Below are 23,776 nucleotides of genomic sequence, written 5' to 3'. Positions count from 1 at the left end.
GATAAATAAATTACTCAAGTGTCAACGCTAATGCACAGACACAATCTGTTTGGATGGACAGAGTCCAGTCATTAAAGTTGATAGGATGGAGTGTTGTCATGTGCCCGGTTTTATCCGTTTTAGGAACATTAGTGTCAAGTCTCAGTAATGTAGGCATTTATCATTAATCAAAGCATATGTGAAGATCCGTGAGTAAGTCTTTGACTTTTAGGCAGTCCTTCAACAGCAGTTTCATATATATAGGGCAAAATATATTTAGTAATGACTGGTTCCAATTATACAAATCATTGTATGAGTCCCACAGGATTTTACATGTAGGTCACCTTTACGGAGATGTGTAACTCTGCTTGCCACAAGCACTGGCATAAGGTAAATTAGCTGGGAAAGCTACCTTGGGATGTTTTACCATGTTAATGTTGCAATTGTTGAAACAGTTGTATGGTGTCACTTTGATTTATTTATATTTGTGTTTTGCCAGTGCTCTCTGCTTTCTTGGCAGATAAGTGTATCCTCCTGCAGGTTTTCTGTTCTAGGGCACTGCACACACTCAATCTCAGAGTCACAGAATATGGAAGGAGGCCATTCACCCCACTGAGTTCATATTGGCTCTATGTAAGAGTGACCTAGTTAGTCCCAGTCCCCTGCCCTAACTCCAAAGCCCTGCAAATTCTTTTCTTTCTGATATGTGTTCCCACTGCTATGCCTGGCAATGCACTTTCAACTCAAACCACCCAGTGTGTCAAAAAAGATTTGCTCATGCCACTTTTGGTTCTTTGGTCAATTGCCTCATTCTGTGTCTCCTAGCTCTTGATCCCTCTACCAATGGGAACAGTCTTCATCTATTTGCTCTACCTGTACCCTTCATGATTTTAAATATTTCTATCCCCTTGCCACCCCCTCTTTCAAGGAGAACAGCCCAACTTCTCCAGTCCATCCATGTAACTAAAGGCCATCATCTCTGAAATCATTTTTGTAAAATTATTCCACACCCTCTTTAACACCTCTAAATCTTTCTTAAAGTGGGCCACCAGATCTGGTTACAGTATTCCAATTATGGCACGTCAGTGTTCTTTTTCTAAAAGGTGTGTTATGAATTCCTTGCTCTTTTCCTACAGTATTTTTATTTAGGACCAGTAGTAGGCCACCTTACCTTTAAGTCTTCTTCACCATTCATCAAGATCATGGCTGATCTTTTACCTTAGCTTCATTTTCATGCACTATTTCCACATCCCTTGATTCCTTTAATATCCAGAAATCTATTTCTATTCATGCTGTTATAGATTCTTTTATTTCTATGGCTCTCAATCTTGCTGACAAACCAATTCTGTGGCATCTTAGCAAATGCCTTTAGGAAATCCATCTATTTTATCAATTGCATTTCCATCATGGACCTCATCAAAAAAAATCAACTTGTATTTAACAAGTCTATGCTGGCTTTCTCTAATCAATCCATACTCGACCACCACTGCCAATTCTGCCCCTGATTACTACTTCTTGATCTTTCTTCGCTATCAAAGTTAAATTAGTTACTTTTGTTTTACAAGGGTATAAAATTTGCAATTTTCCAGTCCTCCAGCAAATCCCCTCAATGTTTGGCTATGAAGGCTATGGCTGGGTTTCACTGCAATTGCATTTTTACATCTGTCAGCAACCTAGGATACATCCATCCTGGAGCAGTGGTTTATACACTTTGAGTGCAGTGAGTCTTTCTGGTACCTACTCTTGATCAATTTTAATCTCATCCAGAATCTTAATTATTTCTTCCTTAGTGAACACTATAAAGAACTCATTTAGTATCTCAGCCTCTTGTGAGTGGAGTTGGGGTCTCTGATTAGTCCTACCTCTCTTCCTCCACCCCTTTTCCTGTTCATGTGCCTATAGAATAGTTTTGGATTCCTTTTATATTTGCTTGCCAATCTTTTTTCGTACTTTTGCCACTCATTTACTTCTCCTATAATGTGTCACGCTCTCACTTATTAACAACTTGGCATCACATGCTTATTTTTTCCATTCTATTTTACTTCTCGTTTTAGGCCATCCAGTGAGCTCCAGATTAAAGTTCCTTCTCTCTCATTGGAACATTCCATGAGTTCAGCGGAAACATCTGCAATTTAAAGGCCTCCGTGATTCCATTACAGTTTTCCCTGGTAGTTTACCTGGGCCAGATTTGCTCTCGTTGAAAATGGTCCATCTCCAATTGTCTTTAGACTCTATTTCCATATCTATTGTAACCTGGTGATCAGTGTTTCTGAGATGTTTCCCCACTGATATTTTCTCCACATGTTCTGGGTCATTTCCCAGAACCAAGTCCATTGATTCCAACTTCCTTGTTGAGTACAGACCAGGAAAGCTCTCCGGAGTACATTTCATTAACTCCTTCCCTTCTTTGCTCCTTATGTTATTATCCTAGTCTATATTTGGATTATTGAAGTTTCCCATTATTACTTTGACCTTTGTACCTATTGCAGTCTTACTGCAAATTTGTATCTCAAAGTCCTTCCCATTAGTCAGTAATCACACTTTAGTTGTTTCTTAACTATGAACAGATACTGCCCTTGATCATTCTAGGACATCCTCTTTCTCCAGTACTGTAAAAATTTCCATAATCAATTCTGCCACTCTCCCTCTTTTTCCCCATTCTCTCTTACACAAATTTCAAGTGTTGAGTAATATTTAGAACCCATACTCCTTTTTTTAAGCCAGATCTATTTTACTTTCATCTTATTAATAACACCTGCAGGTTGTCAGAAATGCTTCTTATTATGCTTCTTGAATTTATGTTTGTACACTGTAAACCTACTTTGGGTCTTTTCTGAGATACTGTGGTACGTCTTGATATCTGTGCATAGGCAGTGACTGTTTGAATCTTTGACTTTGGAGAATGTCACAGCAGAGCGCAGTGCATCACATGATAACTGCATTGAAGGTCAACAGTTGGTAACGGGAAGAGGGAGACTAGCATCTCTACCTTCTCTAATGGAGAACACTTCCAAACCCTGAATCACAAAATGATACAACATAAACGGAAACCATTCAGCTGGTGGCACTTTGAAACAGCTATATTAGGTAGTCCCATTTGAATATAAATGACTGTTACTTTATCATCGCTGGGTCGAGATCCTGGAACTCTTCACCTAAGAGTACTGCGGGAGCACATTTAACATGCAAACCTTTGTATTTGAGTAGGAGGCTCACCACCATCCCAGGGACATCTAGGTTTGAGCATTAAATGTTGTTCTTTTGAGCAACTCCCACTCCTAGTAAGATACTTTCTTAAAAAAATGGTTTGAGATTAATTCACATTTCACCTGATTTATTGTTTAACATTCCTTTGAGGAAAACCATCTCATCTTTTGGGCTCATTTTAGCCATCCAATCTGGACATTGAACTCAGTAATTTTAAATAATTATTCTGCTATTACCAGTTGCAGCTCCTCTAGACTCATCCATTATTTCTTTACTTGCCCTTCTTACAATGTGCCATTATCTACTTCAGACATTCAATTGCTCCTGTGTTGCACAACTCTCTTCTTTGTTCTTTCCCTCCTTTCTCCTTTTCTCTGCATCTTAGGGTGTTTCATCTCCCATTTCTGATCAAAAGTCATTGGCCTGAGACATTAACTCTCTGCATAGATGCTGCCTGATAAATGGATTTTTCCAACATCTGCAATATTTCTCTTAATTTAATTTCTGCTTTTACTTTCAGCAGTAGCCTTCATGAATACTAGGGAACACGATGTCTATGATCCTATTTGCCTATGTTGTCCGGGTGAAGGATGGGTTGCCGCTTTCTGCTTCCACAGACTTTGAATACAGTAGGGAATTGCAAGAATGTAAAAAGCATCTGAAGATGGTGTCCAAAATGCTTGGGCAATTTCCTGGCCGTGGAACTGTGAAGAACAATCAGCTTCACATACAGTGAGTATGCCACTGCACACATTTAGTGTGAATCTAAAGATTGTTTGTTACAGTTAGACTTGGAGTCAAATGCTTTCAGTTTCTGTGAAAATTGAGCAGCTTGAAGACAGCACTTGTGATGACATTGCTCTTGATCTCAAGTGTTGACTTGCAGTGTCAAAAAATAATAGAGCTAAGCCAGTCAGAGATGACTGCTGTTGTACATACTGCTCCATACCACGTTGTGACATAGGTTCATAGAGCCAGAGCTGGAAGGATGTGATTTCAGAAGGAGTATGTGTGTTTTGGTGGGATGTGGGGTGGGTGCTGGAGGGGGTGGGATGTGAGGGGTGGAAACAGGGTTTGGTAATTAGTGCACACCCTTTTTGACTTCTGGTTTTCAGCTTTGTATCAGTAAATGGAATGAGTTTTCTTTTCCTCAAACAATTTTCTTTGCATCCAGATCAGTATAAAATTCTCTTTTAAAGTAATTAATGGGTTCTGCTTTAGGGCCCTGGATGTTTTATTTTTGTAAGTTTCTCTGCTGCTCTACTCTTTCTTTCTTTCTTTGGAACATATCAGTTTGATTGAGCTTTTGGTCATCTGCCCTAAAAATAATCTTGCATGGCTGGAGGCCATCACTTGAAGTAATAGCACTCCTGTGAAGTGTTTTGTGCACTTATCTAGGTTAAGGGTACTATAGAAAATGCTTGAACTGCAGTTTGTGACAACAGATTCTGTATTTCTGTCACTCCTTGTTAAGACATTGACTTTGGTATGCACCCTGCCTTGATTATTCTCTCTCTCTCTCTCTCTCTCTCTCTCTCTCTCTCTCTCTCTCTCACACACACACACACACACACACACACACACACACACACACACACACACACACACACACACACACACAACTACACTACTGTCCAGGTGCCTTAAAGGGACAATCACCAAGTTGCAAACTGGCTTGTAACACCTCCCCCCAAAAGAAAAATTTTGATCTGCAAGTAGCAACCTGGATCATTACAGCAGATATTCTGTCTGAGAGAAAGAGAAAGGTATCTCAGTAACTTGGTTAAATCAGGATCCCACAGTAGAACTGATTTACAAATTTAGCAGCTGCATGTTCCAGGAAAACATAACAAGAGATAGAAACAGAAGAAGGCCATTTGGTCCCCTTATCCTGCTTCACCATTGATTGAGATCATAGTCTTACTTTCCTACACTAAGCCTATATTGCTTGATTCCCTTAAAATCCAAAAATCTATCTACCTCTGTCTTCAATAGACTCAGCAACAGAGCCTTCACAGCCTTCTTCGGTAGAAAATTCTAAAGACTCACTACCATATGGGTGAGGAAATTACTACCATCTCTATCCTGAATGGCAGAACCCTTATTTTGAGACACTGATCCACTGGTTGTTGATGCCCCAGCCAGAGGAAACATCAAATGAAAATTAAATTAAAAGAAATACATTTAGAACATGGAACATAGAACAGCACACTGGAACAAGCTCTTCAGCCCATGATGTCTGTGCTGACTGTTATGCCAGTTCAAATTAAACTCATCTGCCTGCACATGATCTGAATCCCTCAATTCCCGACATGCTTATCTAACTGCCTCTTAAATACCACTGTTGTGTCTGCTTCCACCACTGCTCCTGGCAGTGTGTTGCAGGCACCTGCATTCTCTGTGTAACAAAAAAACTTACCCCGCACATTTCCTTTAAACTTTCCTCCTCTCACCTTAAAGCTATGTCCTTTAATATTTGACATTTCTACCCTGGGAAAGACTCTGACTATCTACCCTATCCACGCCCCTCATAATTTTATAAACCTCTATCAGGTCTCATCTCAGCCCCTGAAAACAATCCAAGTTTGTCCAACCTCTCATTATAAGATAAGATTACTAGTTACATGTACATCGAAACACACAGTGTAATGCATCTTTTGCGTAGAGTGTTCTGGGGGCAGCCCACAAGCGTCGCCATGCTTCCGGCGCCAACATAACATGCCCACAACTTCCTAACCCATACGTCTTTGTAATGTGGGAGGAAACCGGAGCACCCGGAGGAAACCCACGCAGTCACGGGGAGAACATACAAACTCCTTACAGACAGCGGCAGGAATTGAATCTGGATCGCTGACACTGTAATAGCAAATCTGTAATCTAGCTCACATCCTGGTGAACCTCTTCCACACCCTCTCCAAAGCCTCTGCATCCTTCCTGTTATGGGGCGACCAGAACTGCATACAGTACTCCAAATGTGGCCTAATCAAAATTTTACAGTTGCAACATGACTTCTTGACTTTTGTACTCAATGCCCTGACCAATGAAGACAAGTTTGCCATACACCTTCTTTACCAATTTATCTACTTGATGTGTTTTACATTATCTATTCATAAAGTTGAGGTGGAGTAGTTAAATAAATTAGAGAATTAATTAGCAGTCCATGGGCTATTTTTTTTACAGGCCATGAGACCTCTATTATCCAGCTCCTGACAAGCATGTTTACTACTCTCCGAGTAAACCTGGTAAATTACGTGGGGTTTGGAGTTAAGAGGACTACTCTTCTTGATATATTTAATTGCACCTTCCCCCAGTGGCCTGGTTCACAGCAGCAAATCCTTAATTTTACTTCAGTAAGTATATGGGGAGTGGGAGACCAAAGTTATGCTTATTGCCCCTTTTTGGAATAGGGTAATGTGGGGTGCAGTATCTCTGAAGGGTCATAGGGTCATTCATTCTTCAATTGTAAGTTTTTTAAGGCATGACAGAACTTTAAATGATCTGCTACGTTACAAAATGTCACATTTAGCTGCTGGATGTTTGCCATATATGTATGTAATGGCTTTTCTTTCAGTTTTACTTCTTCACAGGGTGTTGCCTACATGACCATCTGCTGTAGCTACTATCCCACAACGATGGCGTTTTGTTTCCTAGAGGAACTTGGAATGGAGTTTGTTTCTTCCTTTGAAGTTGCTAAAATCCAGCTGGTATCAAGACCCTATGCTTTTCTTGAATTTGGTAAGTTTTGTTGACAACCTGTCTGCTATTTTCTAGATCTCTGCTTTAACTTCCATCAGTGTACAACACCAGTTCCATTAACACTCCTTTAAATTGACTGCTGATACATTGTCTCCATTTTTATTGACTGAAAGTTGTGATAAATGTTCTAAGTAGACTTTCACCATGCCAACGAGTAGCAGTGTAATAATATGGGATACTGTGCATACAAATGGGAAACTGTTTTAGTTTAAAGTTGTAGATTGTTATTAAAAAATGGACGACATAGGGGCAGAGTAGATAATGCAGCTGCCTCATTGCTCTATGACCTGGATTCTGTTCTGACCTCTGGTACTGTCTGTGTTTCCATCCACCTCCCAAAGATGGAGTATTATATTGTATTTGGAGTATCGTGCACAGTTTTGGTTGCCCTGTTATAGGAAAGATGCTATTAAGCTGGAAAGAGTGCAGAGGAGTTTCACAAGGATGTTTTGCCACGACTCAAGGGATTGGGTTATAGGGAGAGGTTGGGCAGGTGAGCACTTTATTCTTTGGAGCGAAGGAGAATGAGGGGTAATCTTATAGAGATGTATAAAATGATGAGGGGCATAGACAGGGTGAATGAACACAGTCCTTTTCCAAGGGAAAGGGAATCAAGAAGTAGAGGGCATAGTTTTAAGGTGAGAGGAGAAAAATTTAATAGGAGCCTGAGGGGCAACTTATTCGCAAAGGGGGTGGTACATATATAGAATGAGTTTCCAGAGGAAGTGGTTAAGGCATTTAAAGGACATTTGGATAAGTACATGGATAGGAAAGGTTTAGAGGGATATGGGCTAAATGCAGGCAAATGGGACTAGCTTAGATGGACGTCTTGGTCGGCATGAATGAGTTGGACCAAAGGGCCTGTTTCCATGCTGTATGACTCTATGACCCTATGTGTTGGTTGTTAGGTTAATTGGCCATTATAAATCTTCTGCTGTGTAGTAACTGGGTGATAGGAGAATCGGGGAAAGTTAATGGGCATCTGAGAGAGAATAATTACAGGGAAATAATGGGAGAATGAGAGTGATGGGATTTCTCCTAGGGCTTGTTTAGATTTGATGGGCTGAATAGCCTTCTTTTGTCTTAAGGAAGTATGAGAAGTTACCCTTACTTGGACTGCCCTGCTTGTGACTTCTATGCCACACTAACAGCTGCTATATGAAGTGGCTTAGCAAAGTACTCATTTTGTATCCAAGCTCCACGATGGAACCTGCAAAATTCAGCGATGGATTTGAGAGTTTCTGCCAAAAGCAGCAGTTGTTACCTGTTTTATAGCAGGTGTAGGTTTCTGTCAGGTTGAACAATGTTTGGTGTTTTGCAGGTGATTTTGTTGAGTTTGGGTGGAGTCAGCAGTTTACAGTACCCTGCAACCTGATCTGAAATGTTTCCGCTAGGAAATCCCTGATGCAAACTGTGTTAAAGAGATCACAATGAACTTCTTCTCTGAGACAGACTGTATGAATTACATTGTTCAGTTTATATAGTGTGTGTAGGGAAGTATTCCACGGCCATTTATTCTCATTCATTGTTACGTTATTTGATAGCTTTAAGCTGAGTGTATTTTGTTCAATTGCAGACAGTGTGATACAGAAGATAAAATGGCATTATAATTATTCAAACCGTCCATCGTTAAAGATCAGTGTGACAAATATCCAGAGGGAGCTAAAGGTGACGCCTCCCCGACAGGTGAATCTGGATGATATTGTGGTTACCAATGGGACACTGAATGGACATCTGCATTTATGTTCTGGCTCTGGTAAGCTCAGATCAGACACTGTCTTATGAATGGACTGACTTTCATATAATTATACCCACTTAAATTGCTTTGAGTGAGATCAAGTAGAGCTTGTCAGTGATACTTGCTGTCTGCTCTGGTGAGGAATTCAGAATCTGCATCCATGCCAGGTAAAGAAGATATCTCAGTTAAAACACCACTGAAGTTCAACTCTATTGTAACAAGTTGCTTACTTTTTATGACACAGATGCAGGCCATTTGGCCCATTTGATGCATGCAGACTCTCCAGCAGAGAAATCCCATCAGTCCTATTCCCTCCCTCGTTACTTCCCTGTACCCCAGGTAAAGGCTAGTTTGTAAAATTCCATTGAATCTCACTTGACTTTTCCATGAATGTATAGAAATCATAGGTGACAGGTATATTGGTTCAACATTAAAGATGTTATGCACTCAATGATCCAGGAGCGCAGTGGAGTGTGATGTGAGGAGCATAGAAACAGGCCTTCGGCCAACTAGTCCATACTGACCAAGATGCCTATCTACACTAATCCCATTTGCCTGTGTTTGGTCAATATCCCTCTAAGCCTTTCCTATCCATGTACTCACGTTATCGGGACTGGAGGGTGTGAATTACAAGGAGAGACTGGATAGGCTGGGGCTATTTCCTCTCGAGCGTAAGAGACTGAGGGGTGATCTTACAGAGGTTTATAAAATCATGAGGGGCATAGGTGAGATCAATTGCCACAGTGGTTTTTCCAGGGTAGAGGAGTCAAAAACTAGAGGGCATAGATTTAAGGTGAAAGGGGAAAGATTTAGAGGGGAAAGATTTAAAGGGAACCTAAGGGGCAACCTTTTCACACAGAGTGTGGTGGGAATATGGAACGAGCTGCCAGAGAAAGTGGTGGAGGTGGGTACAGTTACAACATTGAAAAGACATTTAGGTTGGTGACAAAAGGTTTAGAGGGATATGGGCTAAATGCAGGTAAATGTGCCTAGTTCGGGTAGGCAGTTTGGTCAGCATGGATGAGAAGGGCCTATTCCTGTGCTCTGTAACTCTATGGCTATGACTCTGACAAATCACCCAAATTTGCCTTTTAAATTTGTAATTGTACCTGCCTCTACCAGTTCCTGTGGCAGCTCGTTCCATTTGCCCACCACCCTTGGTGGATACTCTTTTGCATCTTGACTGTGATGTTCTAGATGGTTACCTTCCCAAAATGTGTTGGGGAATTAAGGAGAAAAGAGGCTGCACGTAACTCCTTACCAGTGGTTTTTGGACACCAATTTCTCAATGCGGCTTAAGCCAGCTTCACGTGTTGTATTGCATGGAAACGAGAAAGATGATGAACATTCTTTTTTCTCACTTTGTAAACTTGTAATTCTGTAATTACACCTCATACCAGCAGTGGTGCCATAACACCTCAGTCTTGCATCTCCCAATCCCTTGGGCCGTACTGCAGAGAAACTCCCCTGCTCCATCTGCTTCTCAGCTTTTGAACATACTGCTTGAAAACTAAATCTTGCATCCACATTGCTTGGTTCTGTTATTGCTGCTTCTCTTGAATAGATTCTGGAGTAGCAATGGACAACTTGGTACTTTCAGCATGTACAGCAGTCTTGCTCTTAATTCTTGTGCTCAACACTGTAGGGCATGGATACGTTTGTTTATTCAATTATTGCATTAAAATGGCGACATACAATTGAGGTAGGATCTCGTTACTGGCAGTCCTGATGTAGGGTCTTGACTGGTAACGTCGACTGTCCCTCCACAGATGCTGCCGGACCCACTGTGTTCCTCTAGCAGCAAAACGGAAACAGAAGAGATTCTGCAGATGCTGGAATCTAGAGTAACACACACAAAAGGCTGGAGGAACTTATCAGATCAGGTAGCATCTATGGAGGGAAATAAACAGTCGACGTTTCGTGTCGAGACCCTTCATCAGGATGGATTGGATGGACTGTGAGAATGGGTCACTTTCTTGAGGAGGGTGTATGTTGCAAGATGTATATGAAAGTATGGAAAGAAGTGAGAGGAACTTCCCTGAAAAATGATTTTATGCCAACGTTTCGATGTTAGGGAACACCAGTGAGATCAAGAGGAGACGCAAAAGATGGCAGATGCTGGAATCTGGAGCAACAAACAATCTGCTGGAGGACCTCAGCAGGTTGAGCAGCATCTGTGAGGTGAAAAGCATTGTCCTGATGCAGGATTTTGACCTGAAACATTGACACTTCCTTTCCTCCCACCAATGCTGCTCGATCTGCTGAGTTCCTCCAGCAGATTTTTTGTTACTAATAAAATCAACCTGGGTTTACACTGCTTGCCTCTATTAGTTATCCACAGATGTGAGCCCTGCCTGGTGGATTTTGAGGTGGGATAGAATTGGGTTCTGCGCAGTAAAATAAATGCCTGGCACACTCGATTGGGGCCAGGCATGTAAAATTAAATGGTAGGGAAGGTTTGGAAGGGTTTGAGAAGGAATAAATCTTCTCCTCAACATGGAAATCTTCTTCCTATGATGGATAGATAAGCTACCATCTAACCGTGCCGGTTACACTATCGATTCAATAAATAAGCATGGCACTATAGCAGATTGTTTCTGATCACAATTTCAAATCTTGTTTTATTAACCCTCAGCACCCAACTACAGACTGGAGCCCGTGAGTGCAGTTGGGATCCTCTCAGTTATCCTTAATATTGTATGTGGAGCTCTCAATTTGATCCGTGGAGTTCACCTCATTGAACACAACTTTCAGGTAAATGCAATATAGCTAAAACTTGAGGCAGCTGATAGCTTTCAATTTTTCTTACTGCACCCCACTACCTTAAAGAGTTATAATGCAAAGCTCATCAATTAATTGAGCCAGTTCATTTGCTCTCCCTTTTCTCCCTGAGGTTATGTATTGGTCACATAACATGGTGATTTTAGGTGATATAGGTATTGTTACGCTGATTTTAGCTTGTGGAGAGCTTGGAATTGGTATTGATCACGACAAGCATTAAGTTTGGTGATCTTTTTCATTGAATTGTTCCAAGTAAGAAGTTAAAAAAGAGTGAAAGTTGCTGGTGATTGGCAAGATAGATACAGATACAAATTCAACATATTTTGGTTTATGCAGACAGGGTTATTAGTTTCCATCATGGGATCCTGTTGTTAAATGATTCCAAGGATTTTTGCTTCCTGTCCTCCACTTTGATCAAAACGTAGAATTTAACAATCTCTGACCCTCCAAGCTTCATACTGTCAATTATTGTACCTCATTAGTTGAAACTTGTCTGTGTGCTACTGCCCATTGAGTTTGAAGAAATTCTGGCCCAGCTATCTACTGTTATGCAACCCTATCTAATGTCACTTCCCTGTAGTTTGGAAGCACAAGATTTTAACAGTAACAGTGTTGTATTAGGATCAATTTCCAAGTTCATTTTTATAGGACTGAATATTTTGCCATGCCGCTACGATCAATATATTAAATGGTTGAGCATGACTTCTGATCTGTTTTCTGCCTATATAATTCAGCACTCAGTTTGCTTTATTGGTTGCTGCTCTGCATGCATTGAAAGTTGTTTCAATTAATATAGTCAGAAGTGCTTTTCAATTTCGTCCTTGGCTATTTTAAAAGCTTCAAGGGTTGCCTTCGTCACCTAATACTTTGTTTGTAGGAACAGTGCATTCCACTTGTCTGTGTTAAATCTCATCAATCATCCTTCCATACGCAGAACCTAGTTTGTCAAAATAATTCACACATTCAAATTTCTTCCTTATTTGGCTTATGATGATACTTGTCATAATGGTATATGGTAAAGAAGGGAATGGATTAAGAAGGGGCTAGGGCAATGCATTTGTCGAATCTTGCCTTTATTGGTATGTACTTCAGTGGAAAAGAGTCTTTTGTTTATTATCACTGTTTTTTACTAGGACGGTAATGAAGAAAAGGGATCAGTTGTTGCATTTCTTGTAGCTTTTATTACCTGTGTACTTCAGGTAAGTTAACTTTTCTTGCATTCTTATTAAGACAATTAAGTCACTGGAAGTTAACGTGCAGGATGCTGTAGGTCATTAGGAGGGCGAACAGTGTGTTAACCTTTATTGCTAGAGGAATTGAGTGCAAGAGTAAAGTTGTCTTACAATAATTACATAGGAAAGAGCACAGCTGGAGCATTGTGTGCAGTTCTGGTCTTAACTAAATAAGTGTGTATGTGCAGTTGAGGGAATGCAGCAAAGACTCATCAGCCTGGTTCCTGAGATGGCAGAAGAGGTCGAGTAGGTCAGGCCTCAATTGTCTAGAGTTTAGAAGAATGAGAGGTAACCTCATTGAAACATACAAAATTCTTGGAGAGCTTAACAGAGTAGATATGGGATGGATCTGGGGGTCACAGTCTCAAAAGGAGGGTTAGGCCAGTTAGGACTGAAATGAGGAGAAATTTCTTCACTTAAAGGGTGGTGCATCTTTGAAATTATTTGCTTAGAAGGACTGTGAAGGCTCAGTCATTGTATGCATTCAGAATGGAGATTGTTAGTGTTCTGGATATCAATGGAACCAAGGCACATGGGGATAAGGAAGGGACATGGTGTTGAGGTAGGAGATCAGCCATGATCTTGAAGCATGGTAGAGCAGTCTGGAGGGGTAGAAGAGCCGACTTCTCCTCCCATAGTCTGACAATTCCACTTGGCTGGATGCAGGTGATTAGGGATTAGAACTGAGAGATTTGAGTGAAGCAAAAATATTCTTCTTGTGAAGACCCTTCGATGATTGAAGAGTAAATTTGTAGCTCTACAAGAGTACGAAAAAGTTTAATATGATGGAAAAAGTGGAAGGTGTTTCCACTTGTGGGCAAGAACAAACTAAGCCATAAATGGAAAATAACGTCACAAGGAGTAGAATCAGCATTTGGTGCCTCGTGCTTGCTCAGCTATTGGTACGATTATGGCTGATTCTTCACCTCTGCCCTAACCCCATATCCCTTGACCCCTTAATATCCAAAAATCATTCTCGATCTTCAAGATAGTCAGCGACTGTGCCTCCAGAGCCCTCTCTGGAAGGGAATTCTAAAGATTCACGACCCTCTGGATGAAGAAACTTCTTCTCATCTCTGTCCTGGATGAGCGACCCATTATTTAGACCTGTGACCTGTGGTTTTAGATGGTCCAGCTAGGAGAAACATCATTCCTTCATCTACCCTGTCAAGGTCTGTAAGAATGAGATCACCTCTCATTCTGCTAATCTCTAGAGAGTATAGGCCCGGTCTGCTTAATCTCTTCATGGAACAAACCACCACCACCCCACCCCCCCCAACACAGGAATCCATCTGGTGATCCTTGCTTGCACTGTCCCTAATTCTGTCAGTCAGGAGATCAGACCTGTATACAGTGTTGTTAATGCAGTCTCACCAGAGCCCAAGTTAATTGCAGTAAGTCATCTTTATCCTTGTGCTCCTCTTGAAATAAAGGCTGATATATCTTTTGTCTTCCTAAGTGCATGCACATCCGGTAGGGAATTCAAGGAAAACCCTTTTATGGTGAGAATGTTCAAAGTCAAAGTCGAGTTTATTGTCAGATGCACAAGTACATGTGTGCACAGGTGCAATGAAAAACTTCGCAGCAGCATCACAGGCACAGAGCATCATATAAGCAGCATTCACAAGAAAAAACATAAATTAAACCTGAATTACACACAATTTTTACAAGAAAGAACATAATTAGAACAAAAAATAAGTCCATTTTAATGTATGTGGGGTATATTTAAGGGTAAGTTCACATGGGGGAGAAAGGAATAGAAGGGGTTGGAAAAAGAACATTGGACTATGCTCATGTGCAACAGACATCAGCATTGACAGTTTTTGTTTTGTCAATATTTTGTGAACAGGACCACAGATAGGAAGCAGCTCTGTTTCTAAAAAGTTACTCTGGGTTTTTGCTTCTTTTATAATTCTCTTAGTTTATTCATTTCATCTGCAATGTAGCTGGTTTATTTGCCCTTATTGTGATCTAATTGCATCTCATTTTGACTTTCCCTGCATCCCAAAAATATTACAGCAGAGAAGCAGGCTCTTCATTCTGTCAAATCTGTGCCACAGCAAGTTTTTGGATTGGACTTCATTTCTCTGATGGTTCCCCTGATTTGCATAGAATTGCAGTGAAACAGTCCATTTTGTCAATACAGGGAGTTGTCTCTGTCACAGAAGCAGGCTCCTCATTTTGTCTATGACATGTCCTGCCTTACCCTCTCCATGTAACCCTCAGATTGATCTCCATTTCCCTTTTGTCTCATATTTGCCAGCTCTACTTAAATGCATCTGAGTTGTTCACTTCTTTTATTTCTGCGGTAGCACTGTGGATTATTTTTGTCTTCTCTCGCCCTCCCGTTTTCATCGGAGTAAAATGATCTTAGAATGCAAAATTCTGGAGATGCTAGAGACTTGCAATAAAAGGAAGAAATGCTGAAGGACTCAGCGGGTCAACCAGTATCTGTGGAGAGAGAAACAGTTAACCATTCCTGTGATGAGTTTTCATCAGAACTCAAAGATTAAAATTGTGATTGATTCAGTACAAGTAATGCTACTTTTCTGCTTAGCTGTTCCCTCTTTGAATAACCCAGAAAAACCCTGTTCAAATACATAATTGAACATTTTTCCTAGGATGGGTCGATGTATTTTTGGTTACCAGTTACATGGAATTATTGACCTTGAGAAATTATTTCTGCCAAGAAACTGCTTTATAAGGAGTATTGTACAGCCCTTTGTGGCATTAGTTGAGCCCTGTTTAATTGCTCATCCTTTACCTTAAATCTTTCCCAAAATAATCCCAAAATTGTTCAGTGTGTCGTTCTTTTTGCTGTTTGCCAATAGCTGGAGGCCTCTTATTCTTATATAATCCAAAAAAGTTATTGATTTAAGGGGATAATTTGAATGGGGTTTGACTAAGGATCTGTACTTTAATTGTACAGATCCTTAGTCAAACCCCATTCAAGTTACTCTGCAGTTTTGGACACTAGATCTCAGGATGTCTGCGTGGTTCCAGGCAGATTGATTGAAATACAGCTAAATATTGATAGGTCTAATTTCAAGAACAAGTTGCATGAATTTAGTGTATTCCATTGGGTGTGGGGATTAAGGGTTGAACTAATTGAGGTGATTAACAGGATAAAAGGCCTCAACAGAATAGAATAATCGTCCCCTGTGAAGAAGAATTCGCCACAAGGGAATATAATCATGAAATTAGAGCCAGGCAATTTAGATGTCCAATGAGGATATGCTCTTTCATTCAAAGAATAATGCTAATCTGGAACCACATGTGGATGTTGAATTAATTTGAAATATTCAAAGTGGGCACAGATTTTTGTTAGGGGAGTCTATTGAGGAATATGGATCAAAGATTTGACATGAACATATGAATTAGGAGCAGGAGTAGTCACTTGGCCTTTCGAACCTGCTCTGCCATTCAATGTCATGACTGATCTGCCTGATCCACCACTCCAGGCCCCTTCTCCCCCATGTGCCAGTTCCTTAGAGTTCCATAGGCATATCTCCATCTTAAATGGGTGACCCTTTATTTTTAAATAGTGACCCTAATTCTAGATTCTCCCACAGAAGGAAGCATAGTTTCCACATCCCCCTGTGAAGGACCCTCAGGAAGGTGCCTGTTTCGCCACCTTCTCCCCTTCCCTCAACCTCCCCCAATATTTTTCTTTTAAAACCCACTTCCCCAGTTCATCTAGATCTTGTTGTAATCTTAGATAACCTACTTCACTATCCACTACACCACCAATTTTAATGTCATGGATTAACCATGATCAGATTGAATGGCATAACTGTGTTGGCTGCCCTGGTTCCTAACTGAGTTTAAGCCTGCAAAGGATGACTCTGTAAAATATACATTGATTGGTTTTCACTTTGTGTTTGAAAATCAAAAAACAACAGATGTTGGAAACATGAAATAAAAAAAAGCTTGAAATGCTCAGTAGGTCAGGCAGCATCTGTGGAGAGAGAACCCGTCTCTCTTTCCACTGATGCCTCCAGACTTGCTGAGTCCCTCCGGCATTTTCTGTCTTTACTTCACTTTGTGTTTGCAGTAGCCCCCATTTGAACCTCACCTCATCCAGCATGCATGAATGAAGCATGGATTTGTTTATGTCAAGCTTGTGTTTCAACGGTTGTATCTATTCCTTTTTCAGTGTTACCTGTACCTCTTCTATGTCTCGGCCAGGATGATCAAGGCACCTGGAGCACTGGCTCTTATTTGTATATGCAATTTTTATTTATTTGGGCTGAGGAACTTTTGGCAAATCCTCTTCCACTTAGGGGTGGCTTGTCTATCCACACATCAGATATTGTCAAGGAAGCTCACAGAGAGACTAGCTGACTGTGGAGTCTGACCTGTTGACCAACTCTGCTGGTGGAAAAGTTCAGCGATCGAGCTCTCTCAAACGTGCCTTCAGTATGTCTGATAATGTCAACGCCATTGTCATTGCTGCAGTCACTGCCTGGACAAAATGAAATGCAAGGAGTCTAAAATGTATGCCCTTTCTCAAAATGGCAAGTCCAACGAAAGAGAAATGGAATTTCCTTTGGTACGAGAGGATGATGATAAGTCCTTCACAAGTCTAAAGTTTGGTGTATGATGATAAATCCAGAGGAATAACTGGATCAGTACCTCATGGTGTGCAGAGGGAAAGCCGAGACCTAGTGTAGCCCTCACGTTTACCCGGCGGGAGATGTTCAGATGTGGGAAACGCCATATATTCTATTCTTTAAAGTCGTATATTCTGCCCGTATTCCTACTGTAAATTGTGGTGTTTCATTTGGCAAGCTGTAGTTATGTCCCAGAGTTGGTCTTGCAGCACCACCACTCCGTGAGAAGGTGGAATTGCAAGATGATAGGGTCACTTTTCCCTGTAGATAGAGACAGAGAGCCTGGAGAGATGGTGGAGACAAGGAGATTAATCAGTTATCATGTTTTAATATGTGTAACTCAAATAATGATCCTTTATTTTAAAACAAATTGAGGTTGATTAACAGGATAGCTCAAGAGATAATGTCTTTAGAATTTAGTGCCATTAATCATGTTGCAGTAATTTTATTCTCCAGATGTGTTTTCCCAGAGTTTACTGGTTCAGAAGACTCTCCTTCACTCAGGTGGGAAGCAGTGATATATTAAGGATGTGTTGCAGCCAAACTGTTTGCTCAGAAGGCAACCATTCAGTTTTGAAGATTGTCAGAGTACTCCTTTGTTCATTTCTCTGGCCTTTTGTTTGCTTGGAGGGACTTTCTTTCCAAGTTCCCAATTGAACCCAAAGTGATCCAGACCTCCCTTGATCAGTGTCAACGTAAGTGGTACCTTGTGTCATGAGCTTCCTGCACTCTGATTCTTTTCTTACCACTGTGGCATGCCAGGCATTAAGTGTTGTTAACTCCAGCAGTGAATGCTGCCTTTCCATTCTGACAGGATCATGGTATTCTAGTGCGACTCATTATAACTCGTGATTTCCAGAAGGTGTTGAGTCCTAAAATGATGCCGTCCACTGCTTTATCCACTTGGGATTGCACTGCATGTGACACGTGATATGTCTTACAGTAAATCTGAAACCATGTGACCCAGGACATTTTCATTCACTTGTACAGCTTGGTATTCTGAAGGAAGCTAGAATTCTTCAGGAGGAAAGGGAATTGATGAATTGGTATTGGTTTATTATTGTCACGTGTACTGAGATACAGTGAAAAGCTTTAGTTTGCATGCCATCCGGACAGATCACGCCGTACATTGAGGTAGTAAAGAGAAAAACAGAATCCAGAATATAATGTCGCAGTTACAGAGAAAGTGCAGTGCAAGGGTCATGACGAGGTCGATTGGGAGATCTGAGTTCAAGAGTCTGATAGCAGCGAGATAGAAAATATTTATTTTCATTCTGGCATCATTGGCCAGGCTACCACTTACGGGATACTTCTGGCTGCCCTTGAGAAGAAGGTGATGAGCTGCCTTCCTGGACCACTGCAGTTTGTGTGCTGCAGGTATTGGCGCATTCTTGCACGGGTGTTCCAGGCAATGGAGATACACGTCCAGAGTACCTTGAAGTTGGATCAGTGGTCTTGCTTACTCCAACCTGAATGCACAGAACATTTGAGCGCTTTCTTTTACAGATTATGCATGCACTATTATGGTTTTTAAAGAAATTTTTATATTCATTGTATTTATTCTATTTCAAATGTAAAGTCTTAGCTAACAAATTAGTGTAAGTGCACTATTGTCTATAATGTCTGTGCTAACTTTAGAGATCTTTAGCAGTAGATACATGCATTTTGACACAAAACTGGTTTTTGTGATTGGTTCATGTATCTATTGACTTGATTATAAGCCAAGGATTCTAAAGGTTTACTTGATATTTGTCGTAACCTTGGGGGTGGGCCATTGGCTGAATATTCAGCTTGTGGTATGTACTTGGGTTGCCACTTCAAGTTCACACTGCAGGGCTGAATACTTCAGTGTGGGGTTAGTGCAGGTTGGTTCTCACTTTCCCATCTTATGAGCAGCAGAGCTTCCTAAATGGGCAAGGAGCTGCCCTACTGATCTGTTTATACTGAATTGGTTTTATGTTCCCCACCAATATGACACAAAGTTCCACTGCCCCTCTAGCCCACTTGCCCTCTCCGAAAGAGATGTGACTTGACACCTTTAAGTGACCCTATCACCTCCTTTGCTAACTACTTGCGCAGAGAATCCTTCTTTCCTACATCATAAAGTTGGTCCTGAGGTAGCTGTGACAGCTGGGGAACCTGAGAGGCTGTATGGTGCTTTGTGTTATGTGTGATTCTTCAGCTGAGTGACAGATGGCACCCATCTCCTCTCTAGGCAAACTGTACTGCACTTGATGTACCTAAGTGGTCTTCCAGCCAGGTATGATCCAGGCCTCTGCTTAGATCAGAGTGGATCAGGTGTTCCCGGACTAGTACCAATGGGCATCTGCTCTCTTCACAGTCTGCTGTCTTTGCTGAAAGGTGACAAAAACAAGATCTGATTGGTTCTCATGGAACTTGACCTCCATTCACAAAATGAAACCAATCTGTTGACATTTAGAGTTATAGAGTCATACAGCACGGAAGCAGGCTCTTCGGTCCAACTGGATCATGCCAACTACCATTCCCATTGGCCGCGTTTGGCCCATATTCCTCTAAATTTTTCCTATTCATGTACCTGTCCAAGTACCTTATAAACGTTGCTATTGTACCTGCCTCAACCACTTCCTCTGGCAGCTCATTCCATATACGGACTACCCTCTGGGTGAAGAAGTTGCCCCTCAGGTTCCTATTAAACCTCTACCCTCTCACCTTAAACCTGTGCCCTCTAGTTCTTGATTCCCCAGCTCTGGAAAACAAATTGTGCGCATTAACCCTATCTATGCCCCTCATAATTTTATGCACCTCTATAAGGTCACCCCTTATTCTCCTACGCTCTAATGAAAAAAGTCCCAACCTGCTCAACCTCTCTCCATAATTTCTGCTTGTTTCACTGGTCTGGAGAGGGAGGAGTTTCCTTATGCTCATATTCAAGGCGATGGAGGTGTGTCAACCTGACTAGAACACAGATCGTGATTTGAATCTTGAACTCTGAGAGTTAGCTGCCAAAAAATGGCTTTTGCACAAGAGTTGCAGAATGTACTGCCTCATAGATTCACATTTAACTGTAGTGTTTGGAGCAAAAAGCAAACTGCTGGAGGAACTCAGCGGGTCAGGCAGCATCTGTGGAAGTAGGGGGATGGTCAACTTTACATGTCAAGACCGTGCATCAGGAAATGTCGACCCGACAGAAGTTTATATGAGAGGCAGAAATAGCATAGACAGCCAGAATCTTTTTCCCTGGGTAGAAATCTCAAATACCTGAGGGCATAAATTTAAGATGAGAGGGGGAAAGTTTGAAGGAGATGGGTTTTTACACAGAGTGGTGGGTAGTGCTGGAAGCAGGTACGATAATGGCGTTTGAGAGGTGCTTAGACAGGCACATGAATCTGGGGGATATGAATCATGTGCAGGCAAAAGGAATTAGTTTAATTTGGCATCATGGTTGGCACAGACGTGGTGGGCCAAAAGGCCTGTTCCCATGCTGTAATCTTCCATGTTGTACTGGAGCCCTGGGGCGAGGGAGCTTATTAAAAAATACTAAAATGGTTTCCCATTTTCTGCATTGATTTTTTTTGTCTGAGAACAACTGATGAAGCTTCTTATTGTAGCCAGAGCAGCAACTTAGTGGCAACCAGCTCCTGCTTTTGCACGTCTCCCACACAGATTTTTGGAGACTCCACTGATCTTGCATCTGCCACATGTAATGAAGTGTGCAATGCTGGGGATTGTTCATGACATGGCATCCACTAGTAAGGTTGAAGTTTGTGTCCCAGCACCTGGATATAAAACTGCAGCTGACAGCTGCTTAGGTGGTATGAGAGGAGACTTATCTTCACAATGAAATGAACCATGCTGTGTTATTACTTTACATGATAGAAGAATATAATATTTAAGATTATGAGAGGCATAGATAGGGTAGATAGTAAAAAATCTTTTTCCCTTGATAGAGGTATCAAAAACAAGAGGACATAGGTTTAAGGTGAGGGGAAGGAGTTTTAAAAGGGATTTGAGAGGTAAGTTTTTACAGAGTAGTTGATATCTGGTACATGCTGCCAGAAGCAGTGGTGGAGTCAGATACAATCACTATGTTTAAAAGGTATGTAGATAGGCACATAATAGGCAAGGCAGAGAAGGATATGGCCCTAAAGCAGGCAAATGCAAGCTTAGTGTAGACGGGCAAAAAGGTTGGCATGGAAGTGGTGGGCCGAAGGGCTTGTTTCTGTGCTGTATGACCGACTGTTATCCAACAAATGTGTTTGCAGACAAGCAAGTCTTGAGTTTGACCATTCAGCAAGTTTTCCAACGTCACTTTCACTCTTTTAATGGAAGCACTCTGAATGTGTTTTGGGCACCATTGAGTGAGCTGTGGATGTTGTGCTCTGTTTTCTTGTACTTGTACCGTCACAGGAGGTGATTCTTCCCGTCAGGTCAGTGCTGACTGCCGGAGGAGCAGTCACATTAATCTCATTCTCTCCCCTTAGTTCCCTGTACTTCTGCAACTTGCCTGTCTCACCCATGAACTCCCCTTTGATTCCTTCTGCATTAATTGACAGCAAGGGATAACTTACAGTGGCTAATTTACCTACCTACACATCTTTGAGATAACCAAAGCACCCAGAAAGAAAACCCACCTGGTCATAGCTGGAATGTTCAAACTCCACACGGACAGTGCCCAAGGTCAGGATTGAACCCAGGTCCCTGGAGCACCTGCATGTCGCAGGAGGAGGTGCAAAGTATATAGTTGTGGCGCACTGGTTAAATTAATGACTGGAAACCAAGAGGCCTGGACAAATAATGCAGAGACCCCGGTTCAAGTCCCACCATAGCAGCTGTGGAATTTAAATGAATTTAATAATCTGTAATTTATATTAAAAAAGTGATTATGATCATGAAACTATTGGATTGTTGTAAAAACCCATCTGATTTACTAATGTCCTTTATGAAAGCAAATCTGCTGTCCTTATCGACGTCTATGTGTGACTCCATATCCACTCTTAAGTGCTCCCTGAAATGGCTTAGCAACCTTTTCAGATCAAGAGCAGTTGGGGATGGGCAGTAAGTGCTGAACTTGCCCAGATCCTGAAGGACGAATTAAAAGAAGAGCAGTAAGACTGAATTTACTGTCTCTATAATCAGTGCGTGGAGGTAGCAGTCTCACAGAGTGAAACTGTTGCCTGTTAGGAAAATGAGAGAGAACCGTATGAGTTTGGATAACATAGAATAATAAGGTGGAGTGGGTTTGAATTATCCAAAATCCTCCAGCATTGGCAACAGGTTACTGGAGGATTCTATTTTATGTATGGTATTTTTAAATGTTGATGTATTTATATGTCATTTGGAGGTACATCATAGAACAAGAATAGTAGAGCCATCCTGTCTGTGCCAGATTGATCTGATGAAAACCTATATATTGTTTGGAAATGTACGAAAACATATTTGAATGGAAACATGAACATTTTAATACTTTTTGCACTGTTGTACAATAACTAAGAAGTCTGATGTTTTATATGCTCCGTTTATCATCAGCCTCAGTTTTTGCATGTCAAACTAAATTTCTCAATACATTGCTAATGAAATTACTGATGAAATAAAGATCTATTCTGCAAATGTATTTGCTTTAAAACCTGCATCGTCAGCCATCATCTTGTTTGAAGTCTGAAGAGAAAAGCACAATTTTATGGAAAGTTTGGACAAGCAGACAGTAGTGAGTGATGTGGGTCATTGCTCATGCACCAGCCGCTTGCAGGCATGTTAGTTCTTTCTAGTCTTTAGCTTCTTATAAACTCTAAACTGTTCCATATCCCAGACTGCTCATTTTGAACCTCTGTACCTTAGCCTAACTTCCCTCCCCTGCCTCAGCTCATCTGCTGCTGAAACTCTCAACCAACTTTGTTATCTTTGGATAAAATATTCCTTTTCTATTTGGTAAGCTTGTGATCTTTTGAATTTCTGTTGCCCTTCACCTAACTTACACCATCCTACTCATCTACCACCTGTAACTGATGACCTACACTTTTCCTGGTTAAGCAAAGCCTCTTGAAAGTCCTCTCCTCATTTACTGTGGTCTCACCCCTCCCTTTCTGTGTAATCTTCCCGCGCCGTACAACACTGCTTTTAAAGAGTCCCAGATCAGATAAATGTGAACACCCAGGAGAGTTGCCTCTTCAGAAGCCCCAAATTTCAAAACCTCACTGTTTGTGAAGGCTTCTGACATTCACAAGTATTTGCAATTGAGGAGGATTCATTTTAAATTCTAATTTCTCCTGACAATTAAAAAAAGTGAAAAGGTAAAAATGCACACAGTTTAAATAATTATTTTTATGTGTGTATAACTCAAAATGCGGCAAGGTGACCTGATAGAGGTTTATAAGGTTATGAGGGGCATAGATAGAATAGACAGCCGGTGTTTTTTTTCCCAGGATTGAAATGCCTAATACTACAGGGCATGAATTTAAGGTGAGAGGGGGTAAGTTCGAAGATGTGCGGGG

The 23,776-nt window shown here is 41.1% G+C and overlaps 1 protein-coding gene across 7 annotated transcripts in view; it reads left to right on the top strand.

Moving 5' to 3' along the window:
• sec22c (SEC22 homolog C, vesicle trafficking protein) overlaps nt 1-23,776 on the top strand; it is an 81,190-nt gene that overhangs the window by 12,159 nt on the left and 45,255 nt on the right. For 3 of the 7 annotated variants that reach the window (XM_052015575.1, XM_052015577.1, XM_052015581.1), the window contains exons 2-6: nt 3,710-3,918; nt 6,758-6,921; nt 8,519-8,698; nt 11,316-11,434; nt 12,595-12,660. In XM_052015575.1, coding sequence (XP_051871535.1) covers nt 3,737-3,918; nt 6,758-6,921; nt 8,519-8,698; nt 11,316-11,434; nt 12,595-12,660 — 711 coding nt within the window. In that variant the 5' untranslated portion in view covers nt 3,710-3,736. Of the gene's footprint in view, nt 1-311; nt 370-3,706; nt 3,919-6,757; nt 6,922-8,518; nt 8,699-11,315; nt 11,435-12,594; nt 12,661-14,712; nt 15,508-16,849; nt 23,381-23,776 lie in introns of those variants that run through there. The other 4 variants (XM_052015579.1, XM_052015580.1, XM_052015578.1 and 1 more) reach the window with 4 other exon arrangements.

This window comes from Pristis pectinata, chromosome 5, assembly GCF_009764475.1.
Source record: "Pristis pectinata isolate sPriPec2 chromosome 5, sPriPec2.1.pri, whole genome shotgun sequence".
Classification (NCBI taxonomy): domain Eukaryota; kingdom Metazoa; phylum Chordata; class Chondrichthyes; order Rhinopristiformes; family Pristidae; genus Pristis; species Pristis pectinata.
This window is presented reverse-complemented; position numbering and strand designations above follow the sequence as displayed.